The 9,804-nt window shown below is 51.3% G+C and overlaps 1 protein-coding gene across 1 annotated transcript; it reads left to right on the top strand.

Annotated features, from left to right (window-relative positions):
• Positions 1 to 457: 457 nt before the first annotated feature.
• On the top strand, positions 458 to 4,932 carry LOC110569063 (melanoma-associated antigen 4-like). The gene is made up of 3 exons (XM_064371509.1): positions 458 to 470; positions 3,772 to 3,844; positions 3,920 to 4,932. The coding sequence occupies exon 3, from the start codon at positions 3,985 to 3,987 to the stop codon at positions 4,930 to 4,932; it is 948 nt and encodes a 315-aa protein (XP_064227579.1). The 5' UTR covers positions 458 to 470; positions 3,772 to 3,844; positions 3,920 to 3,984.
• The last annotated feature ends 4,872 nt before the right edge of the window (positions 4,933 to 9,804 follow it).

The following is a 9,804-nucleotide window of genomic DNA, read 5'->3' as shown; positions in this document are numbered from 1 at the left end:
ACCACTCCTGCTGCCGTCCTGGGCCTCCTGTGGGTGGACTTCTGAATGGGGAAGGGGCACCACCCCCACTGCCGATTAAGCCACAGGGGAGTTGGGAGTCAGAGTTTGGCGTGGTCAATGCAAGACTGGTGGGGGGAGGCTCTGCCAGCCATCAACCTCAGGATCCCAGGAGAGGGCTGAGCGTCCGCCATTCTCATCCCCATCATCCCCGTTCCCATTCCCATCCACCCTCCCATCCCCCACCAGTACCCCATTCTCTCTAGCCCTCTTCCACCCTGGTAACCCCAATCCGCCACCCCAACACCCCACCCCCACCCACGTAGCTTCCGGTTCCACCCTGTCACACCCAGGTGCCCAGATGTGATGCCACTGACTTGCGCATTCGGGGTTACAGAGAAGCGCGCTTCTTGGTCTGTCCATCAGCTTGGGATTGGTGGAGGAAAGTGGGCCAGGCTCTGTGAGGAGGCGTGGTGAGACGCTGAGGGAGGACTCAGGTGGTCCCCACCCCAGATAGACGACCCCAAATCATCCAGCACCACTTCTACTGCCAGCCCTGGGACCCTCGTGGGTGGACTTCTCAATGTCGGGGGGCCCACCACCCCACTGCCTCTTAAGATACAGGGGCCTCTGGAGCCTCAGCTTGGTGTGATCAATGTAAGACTGGTGGGGGCAGACTGCCAGGAATCAATGTCAGGACATTCGCATTCCCATCCCCCACTCTATTCCCATTCCCATCCCCATGCCCCACCATCACCCCTACCGTCCCCAACTCACCACTCCCGTCATACCGTCATTCTCTGTCCTCATCCCCATCCCTGTGGAATCTGGTTCCACCCCTGCTTTCAACACAGGCAGACCCTGGGTGCCCGCATGTGATGCCACTGACTTGCACTTTGGGGGTTAGAGGGAAGTGAGGCTCTGGGTCTGAGGGGTGGCTTGAGATAGGCGGAGGGAAGCGGGCCCAGGTTCAGTGAAGAGGCAAGATGAGACACTGAGGGAGGACTCAGGATGCACGCATCCCAGGTAGAGGGTCCCAGCTCTGGATCACCCTTCGAGGGCTGACTTCTCAGGCCGGGCCACCTCCAGCTTCCCACCTCCCTTCTACCTGTACCCCAACACCATCCATGCAAGGGACTCTGGAGTCAGACTGTGGTGTGGTCTGAGGAGGTGAGGTGAGAGGCTGAGGGAGGTCTCAGGAGGCGCCCTCTCCAGATGGAGGGCCCCAAGTAATCCAGCGCCACCCCTGCTGCCAGTCCTGGACTACCCAGGGGCAGACTTCTCCAACTGAGCTCCCTTCCCCGTCCCCACCACAACGCCTTTGTTTAAGCCACAGGGGACTTTGGAGTCGTGGAGTCAGAGGTGGTTGTGATCAGGGAAGGCCTGGTTAGGAGAGGGCATGGCCCAGGTTGTCAAGAATCAAGGTCAGAAACCTGAGAAGCAACTGAGGTCCCCCAAGATCCCACTCTAACCCCCCACTCCCACAAATCCGCCACTGCCTCGCTGTCCCATTCCCCATCCATTGCTCCTTACCCACACTGGGCTGTCAATCCAGGGAAACCAGCCTTGGTGGGATGTCACACTGTGGGTCAGAGAGTATCGAGGGCATGGTTCTGAAAGGCCAATTGAGATCGGCTGAGGGGAGCGGGCCGAGGCTCTGTGACGAGGCAAGATGAGACCCAGAGGAAGGACTGAGGAGGCTCCCATCCAGGATACAGGGCCCAAAATAATCTAGTGCAGCCCCTGCTGCCAGCCCTGGACCACCTCTCAGGCTAGGCTGTCCCACTCCCACTGTCACTAAAGCCACAGGGGAATCTGGAGTCAGAGCTTGGTGTGCCACTTAGGAAAGGACAAGGCCCAGGCTCTGCCTGGCACAAAGGTCAGGACCCTGAGAGGGAAATGAGGGCCCTACACCCACACCTCAACCCAACATCCCCACCTTCATTCACATCCCCAGCCCCATCCCCAACTGCATTTTGCAGAATCCATTTTTGCTCCCTTAGTCAACCCCTCGGAGGACTTGGGAATGGCAGTCAGGAACGCGGATCCTGACATCTAGATCCAGGACTAAAGGAGGGAAGGGGCTTGGTATTATGAGCAGAGCCTCAGGGGAGCAGAGGGAGAGCCCTGGCCCTCCTGGGAGATGAGGAAGGCCTCAGGAGACCCAGCACCTAAAGGCAGGGAGCCCTCCCCCCTGCTGTCTGAGAATGAGGTGCCTCCTCTTTCAGCCTTGGGAATGGGAGGGCTGGAGAATCACGTCAGCAAAGGGGTGGGTTCCAGCCCTTCCAGGATCAAGGAAAGGAAGAGGAGGGAGGACTCGGGGGACCTTGGAGTCCAGATCAGTGGGGACCTGAGCCCTGAGAGGTCCTGGGCATGGTAGCAACATGTAGCCTACGCTTCTTTCACCTTGGAGGTCACAGAGAGGAGAGGACTATGGTCTGAGGAGTGGTACTTTAGTCAGCAGAGGGAGGAGTCTCAGGATCTACAGGACTCAAGGTGTGTCCAACTTAGGACTGGGAACACCCTGGCTCAGAAAGAAGGGATCCCACAGAGTCTCGCCGTCCCCTGTTCTTAGCTCAGGAGGGACCAGGGCAGGGATGGCCCTAGGTGCCAAGCTCACTTGTACCACAGGCAGGAAGTTGGGGAACCTTCAGAGAGATGAAGTCTTGGAGTAAAGGGACAATATCTGCTCATCTCAGGGGGTTTGGGGGTTGAGGAAGGGCAGGCCCATCAGGAGTAAAGATGAGTAATCCACAGGCAGTCATCGGAACCCTCACCCCAGAACCAAAGGGGTCAGCACACAGGGGTGACAGGATATGGCTACTTCTCACTTCTGATTGCAGATTTCAGCTAGATGAGGACTTTGTTCTCAGAGAGTGATTCAGGTCAACACAGGGACCCTTATCTGGTCGACAGACACCGTGGTCCCAGGATCTGCCAAGAGTCCTGGTGAGGAATGTGAGGGAGGATTGAGGGTAGCCCAGGGCCAGAATGCAGGTGGTGACCCCACAGAAATCAGCCCTGCTCCTGTTGTCACCCCAGAGAGCATGGACTTGGCTGTCTGCAGAGGTCCCTCTCTTATCCTGGGATCGCTGATGTCATGGAGGGGGAGGCCTTGCTCTGAGGGGGCTGGACCCAGGTCAGTAGAGGGAGGGTCCCAGGCTCTGCCAGGAATTGAGGTGAAGATCAAGCAGGTGCCTCACCCAGGACACATGGGTTCCAATGAATTTTGATATCTCTTGCTGTCCCTCCTCAGAAGACCTAGGCACATGTGGCTAGATATGGGATCCCTCGTGTCCTGTTCCCTATCAGGCATGTGAGGTCTTGATCTGAGTTTCTCAAGCCAGCAAAAGAGTGAGATCCAGGCCCTGCCTGGAGAAAGGTGAGGGCCCTGCGTGTGTACAGAGGGGACCATCCACCCCATAAGAGTGGGGACGTCACAGAGTCCGGCCCACCCTCTTGATAGCACTGAGGGACCAGGGCTGTGCTTGCAGTCTGCACCCTAAGGGCCCATGGATTCCTCTCCCAGGAGCTCCAGGAACCAGGCAGTGAGGCCTTGGTCTGAGGCAGTGGCCTCAGGTCACAGAGCAGAGGATGCACAGACCGTGCCAGCAGTGAATGTTTTCCCCTGAATGCACACCAAGGGTCCCGCCTGCCCCAGGACACATGGGACTCCAGAGAGTCCGGTTTCACCCTCCCTACTGTCAGTCCTGTAGGATTGATCTCTGCTGGCTGGCTGTATACCCTGAGGTGCCTTCTCATTTTCTCCTTCAGGTTCTCAGGGGACAGGCCAACCAGGAGGACAGGATTCCCTGGAGGCCCCAGAAGAGCACCGAGGAGAAGATCTGTAAGTAAGCCTTTGTTAGCGTCTCCAAGGTTCGGCTCTCATGTGAGGCCTCTCACACGGTTCCTCTCTCCCCAGGCCTGTGGGTCTGCATTGCCCAGCTCCTGCCCACACTCCCGCCTGCTGCCCTGACCAGCGTCATCATGTCCCGTGAGCAGAAAGGTCAGCACAGCAAGCCCAATGAAGATCTTGAGGCCCGAGGAGAGGCCCCGTGCCTGGTGGGCGCGCAGGCTCCCGCTACTGAGGAGCAGGGGGCTGCCGCCTCCTCTACTCTGGTCCCGGTCACACTGGGGGAGGTGCCTGCTGCCGGGTCACCGGCTCATCCCCAGAGTGCTCAGGGAGCCTCCGCCTGCCCCACTACCGTCAACTTCACTCGCTGGAGGCAACCCAGTGAGGGTTCCAGCAGCCAAGAAGAGGAGGGGCCAAGCACCTCTCCTGACCGAGAGTCTGCGTTCCGAGCGGCACTCAGTAATAAGGTGGATGAGCTGGCTCATTTTCTCCTCCTCAAGTATCGAGCCAAGGAGCCGGTCACAAAGGCAGAAATGCTGGACAAGGTCATCACAAAGTACAAGCGGTACTTTCCTTTCATCTTCGGCAAAGCCTCCGAATCCCTGAAGATGATCTTTGGCATCGATGTGAAGGAATTGGACCCCGCCGACCAGTCCTACCTCCTCGTCACCTGCCTGGGCCTCTCCTACGACGGCCTAGGGGGTGGTAATCAGATCTGGCCCAAGACAGGCCTCCTGATACTCGTCCTGGGCACGATCGCAATGGAGGGCGACAGCGCCTCTGAGGAGGAGATCTGGGAGGAGCTGAGTTTGATGGAGGTGTATGATGGGAAGGAGCACCATGTCTATGGGGAGCCCAGGAAGCTGCTCACCCAAGACTGGGTGCAGGAAAACTACCTGGAGTACCGGCAGGTGCCCGGCAGTGATCCCGCACGCTATGAGTTCCTGTGGGGCCCAAGGGCCCTTGCTGAAACCAGCTACGTGGAGGTCCTGGAGCATGTTGTCAAGGTCGTTGCGAGAGTTCGTATTCCCTACCCATCCCTGCGTGATGCAGCTTCGACAGAGGAGGAAGAGGGAGTCTGAGGGCGAGTTGCAGCCAGGGCCAGTGGGGTGGGGGTGGTGCTGGGCCAGTGCACCTTCCAGGGCCCCGTCCAGTAGCTTCCCCTGCCTTGTGTGGCATGAGGCCCGTTCTTCACTCTTTGAAGAGAGCAGTCAGCGTTCTTAGTAGTGAGTTTCTGTTCTTGGAGATTTATTTTTGTTTCCTATTGGAATTGTTCAAATGTTCCTTTTGGTGGATGGTTGAATGAACTTCAGCATCCAGGTTTTTGAATGACAGTAGTCACACATAGTGCTGTTTGTATAGTTTAGGGGTAAGAGTCTTGTTCTTTATTCAGATTGGGAAATCCATTCAGTTTTGTGAATTGTGACATAATAACAGCAGTGGAATAAGTATTTACTTAGAATTGTGAACGAACTAACAGTAAAATACATGAGATAAAGAACTAAAGAATTTAAAAGATAGATAATTTTGCCTTATACCTCAGTCTATTCTGTAAAATTAAAAAGAAAATATACATACCTGGATTTACTTGGCTTCTTTGCGAATGTAAGATAAATGAAAACTGAATAAAAAATTCTTCCCGTTCACTGGCTCATTTCTTCTCTATGCACTGAGTATCTGCTCTGTGGAAGGCCCTGGGTTGGTAGTGGGGATGCTAAGGTAAGCCAGATTCACCCTACCCATAGGGTGATAGAGTCTAGAAGCTGAAGTTACATAATCAAGGTGGTGAGAAGTCCTCTAAGATGTAGAGGAAAAGTAAGAGAGGGGTGTGGGTGTGGGGCTCCAGGTGAGAGTGGTGGAGTGTAAATGTCCTGTGTGGGGCCTTTTGGGCTTTGGGAAACTGCAGTTCCTTCTGAAGAAGCTGATTGTAATGATCCTGAGTGGGTCCAGGGCCAGATTCTCAGAGGATGAGAGAAAAGCCTGGAATGGAAAGCTGCTCTGAGGAGTTTCTTTCGGGCAGTGGATGAACAGAGAGGAGCCTCTGCCTGGGGCAGGAATGGAAGGTGTCCTGTGCTCTTGTCCCAGTGCCATTGAACACAGCCCCAGATCTAGGTGATGGCCACCCATCATCTGCAAGGGTTTCCTGAGCGATAAGTGTGAATTTCCCAGGAAGGGTGGGCTGGAAGCCACTGGCCAGGTGCTTTTCTGCTGGGCAGGGAGAGCCAGAGCTGATTCCATTAAAAAGGCATTCTAACTAGGTTATCTCAAGTGCAATTTGACCAATTGTAAGCAAGGGCTAGATTTTCATTGGTAACAAAATGGATGGAAATAGTGGTTTGCGTGGGAAAGCAGCCGGGAGAGAGGGAAGAAGTTAGTCGTTGACTCAAATTCTAGGAGCTTTGAGCTGCACCTGACTGGGCAAAACTCCTGCACACTCAAATGTTGAAGTACATTCTCTAAGAGGAAATACTGAATTTTACGGATGAAATTTCCTTTTTTGGCTATTTATCCCATGTCCTATTGAGCTGTATATTCTCTGATAAGTCCTGGAGAACAATGACAACAACGAAATCTCAGATTGTTAGGGTTAGGGTTAGGGTTAAATAATATTAGAAATAGCAGCCATCTGCAATTCGATAAACTTCTAATTTACACTAGGCCCTGAGCCAGGTGCTTCACCTACATTGCACACACTTCAACTGTCCTACTAGACAGGGCTTATCACGTCTGCTTACAGATGAGGAATCCAAGGCCCATAGGGCTTGTGAATTGGGACATAATAATAGGGTGTTTCCTGGGTATTTCCCAGGATCACGTGGCTAGTAAGGAACAGGGCTGAAACCAGATCCCTGGTCTGAATTCCTTTATAGCCCATGCTGTTCCCACTTCTCTCAGCCCGAGAAGACTGGTACTTCATTTTTCTTCTCAGCACTGTGTCATTTCTCTCAGGTGACAAAAAGAAGGACCTTGAGGCCAGCATACTAAAAGCAGGCCTGGAGAACATGACAATGAAAATCAAACACCATTTGGGGCTGGTGCACACTGGATTCCTTGAGAGCTGACTCTGTCCAGGTGTGGGCATTTCTGTCCAGCCCCAGCTCTTTCCAGAATTACAGCACATTTCCCCCAGTCACTTCCATGTGTCCTCTGTCTCTGGAACCTGGCCTGCTGATCAGCTCATCACTGGTCAACACAGAACAGCCTAGAATCGCCTGCTATCCTCCTGACAGGGAGCATTCCTTCTCCTTTCAGAAGTCCTCTGGATGTCCCATCTCTCACTCAGGAAGCCATATGATGCCAAAAACCCTTTTGATATAAAAATTCACGTGGGCACAGTGACGTTTAAACACCTGGTTACCACTCTGGTGATCTTCAACGCACTTTCTAATTGTTTTCTGAATGGACTGAGTAGTCTGATTCGCCATATTATCTGAGGGTTCTTGGGATATCACCTTCAAGTTAGAGAGATTTGGAACCACCTTGATACTTGAAATCAGACTTTCACAGGGCATCTTTTTGGGATTCACCTCTGAATACATGCACAGATGAATGGTCAAAGAGCAAACCTTCCCTCATGACTATTAGATGAGAAATAACTTGGGAAATCCCAGTGGAACAAACATCTACTTACTGAGGTTGAATTCCTAAATTTCCTAAAATGATTAAATCATTTTAAATCATTAAAAATGATTCCTTGAAAACGTGTCAACCCTAATGAGAGAGGAATCATTAAGCAGCCTTCTGTTTCTTGTCTGTTTAACTGCTCCATGGGAAAATACTGGCTTTCAGTGTGTCTAGAGGCAGCTGACAGGAGTTTGGGCATGTGGAGGGTAGCAGAAATTCGCAGGTTAACATTTTGACCAGGAGTCAAATGGAGGAAAAATTCGCAGCCTACTAAGCATTTAAGGGGTATAGCAAAGGTAAGCCTTCCTGCTGAGACTTTCAAGCTTCTTGGACAGTTAGTTGTGACCATACATTTGAAAATGTCAGTCACATCTTTGACACTGGAAAAAGTTGGAGAACTTCAAGGCAAATTGGCCTCCTCAGGAACTCTTCCTTGAAATGAGATTGGTAGTGTAATACCAAATAATTACAGTTGTCTCTTGTTCAGCACCTACTATGTAACAGTTTATCGGGGAGCTTTATAGTACTCACCCACATTTTTTCCTTGTCTCCTTCCTGGACACATGGGAACAGTGAACTCCTTGAAGTTGGGAAGGGTCATGTGACTTTTCCTTTACACCAATACATGAGCAGAAGCGTTGTTTGTCACATCCAGGTATGTGGGAGCCTGTGTGCCATTTCCACGCTTTCTCCCTCCTTTCAACGGCAAACATGGCAGATTCATCTTGAGATGATGGCATCACAAAATGAAAGCAACGTGGATCCCTCGGTCACATGAGAACTTACTTGCACATAAAATAAACTTGTGTTGTGTCAAGCCATTCATGGTTGTTCTGTTGCATCAGCTAGCAGTTACTTAAACTGACACAGCTAGTATTTCTGTTGTCAGGTATAAATATTTTTTTATTTCAAATGTAGTACTGTATATTTTCTTATTGCAAAAATTATACAAGAGGAGATGATTTACAATTTTCCCCTTTACAAAGTTCCTCCACAGTTAACAGTCTTCCTAATGGACATATCAGTTGTTTTCCATTTGCTGTATGAGAAATAGAATAAAATCAACATCTTTGAATACAAATTTTTAGGCAAACATGAATGTTTTCTTATAAAAAGGATGTATTAACATGGATATTGGGTTAAGGTGAAAATAGTTTAACATTTAAAATATTTCTAAAATTTTATTACAAAAATGCTGTACCAATTCTCATTCTCATGAAAATCACAAATGAGTTAAAATTCTGAAATGTGGACAGGACATTTCTTCTCTGCTTTTACAAGGATTTGGTCAGACTGAACAGGAACCAGGGAAGGAGAGGAGACAGGAGACACTCAGCTGGTTAGGAAGATCTGGGGGAGAGCAGTTGCCAACGTCCATGAGAAAGACCACATGTGCAACCAAGTCCACTGAGCCCCAGGTGGGCTGTCACTCAGAGCTCTGAATCTAGCGTTCAGCCTGGTGGGGGCAGAGACCTGAGGGAGACAAGGGGGAAGGGAAGAAGGAGGACAAGACAATGAACAGGAATAGGCTTGAGAAATCCAGGCACCATCATCACCAGCTGGAGGGTCCCTATGATGATCTGAGTGGGCAGGTCTGTTGGCTGAATGCACCAGGGCTGTGATGAACACCCACTCCTCCCTCAGAATCCCCTTCCCTCTCTCAGGAAGAGCTTGACTGGCTCCCTGCACCATTCTGGGCCAACTACTTCTCTTGAACATTCTCGTGGTCCTGTGTAGGTCCAGCCCTACTGGGTCCTTTGAGTCCCTATCTGCTGGTGTGGAGAAGAGAAACTGTAGAAATAAAAGACACGAAACACAGAGATAGAGAAAAGAGTTTGGGCCCAGGAGTCCGCTGCCAACCAAAGCACGGAGTCCGGCAGTGGCCTTGAGTGTCCACACACTGTGACTTTTATTGATTACAAAGCTGGGGGCAGGGTAGGTAGGGCGTGGCACTGGTGGTCAGTGATAGGGTCAAGTACATCACGTGTCATATAGGCAGGGGCCCAAGGCTTTCTAGTAGCCGAGATGAGGTAAGGAGCATAATGCGTCAGCACTTTTCCATACTTGTCAAGAAAGAACAAAGACAGTAAGATTTATGTTATTTTACTGATTATATCTTCTAAGAAAAAAGGAACTAGGTGCAGAAGTGGAACATGAGAGTGGACATGGAACGTGGCCACTGAAGCACAGCATCACATAGAGACAATTAAGCCCCTGGATGCTGCGGGTCTACCTGACAACGGTCAGGCCCACCGCAAGAGCTTGGGGGAGCAGAGTTTTCTCTTAACTCCTCCGAGGAAGGAGACATCTCTGACATCTATTTCCGCAGC

The sequence above is a fragment of the Aotus nancymaae genome, unplaced genomic scaffold (genome assembly GCF_030222135.1).
Source record: "Aotus nancymaae isolate 86718 unplaced genomic scaffold, 86718_ANA_hifiasm-v0.15.2.pri h1tg000138l, whole genome shotgun sequence".
Taxonomy (NCBI): Eukaryota; Metazoa; Chordata; class Mammalia; order Primates; family Aotidae; genus Aotus; species Aotus nancymaae.
Note: the sequence above shows the minus strand (reverse complement) of the source record. Positions and strands in the feature narration are given on the sequence as shown.

Coding starts and splice junctions, on each gene's coding strand:
- LOC110569063 (XM_064371509.1), top strand. CDS start 3,985: ATGTCCCGTGAGCAGAAAGGTCAGCACAGCAAGCCCAATGAAGATCTT.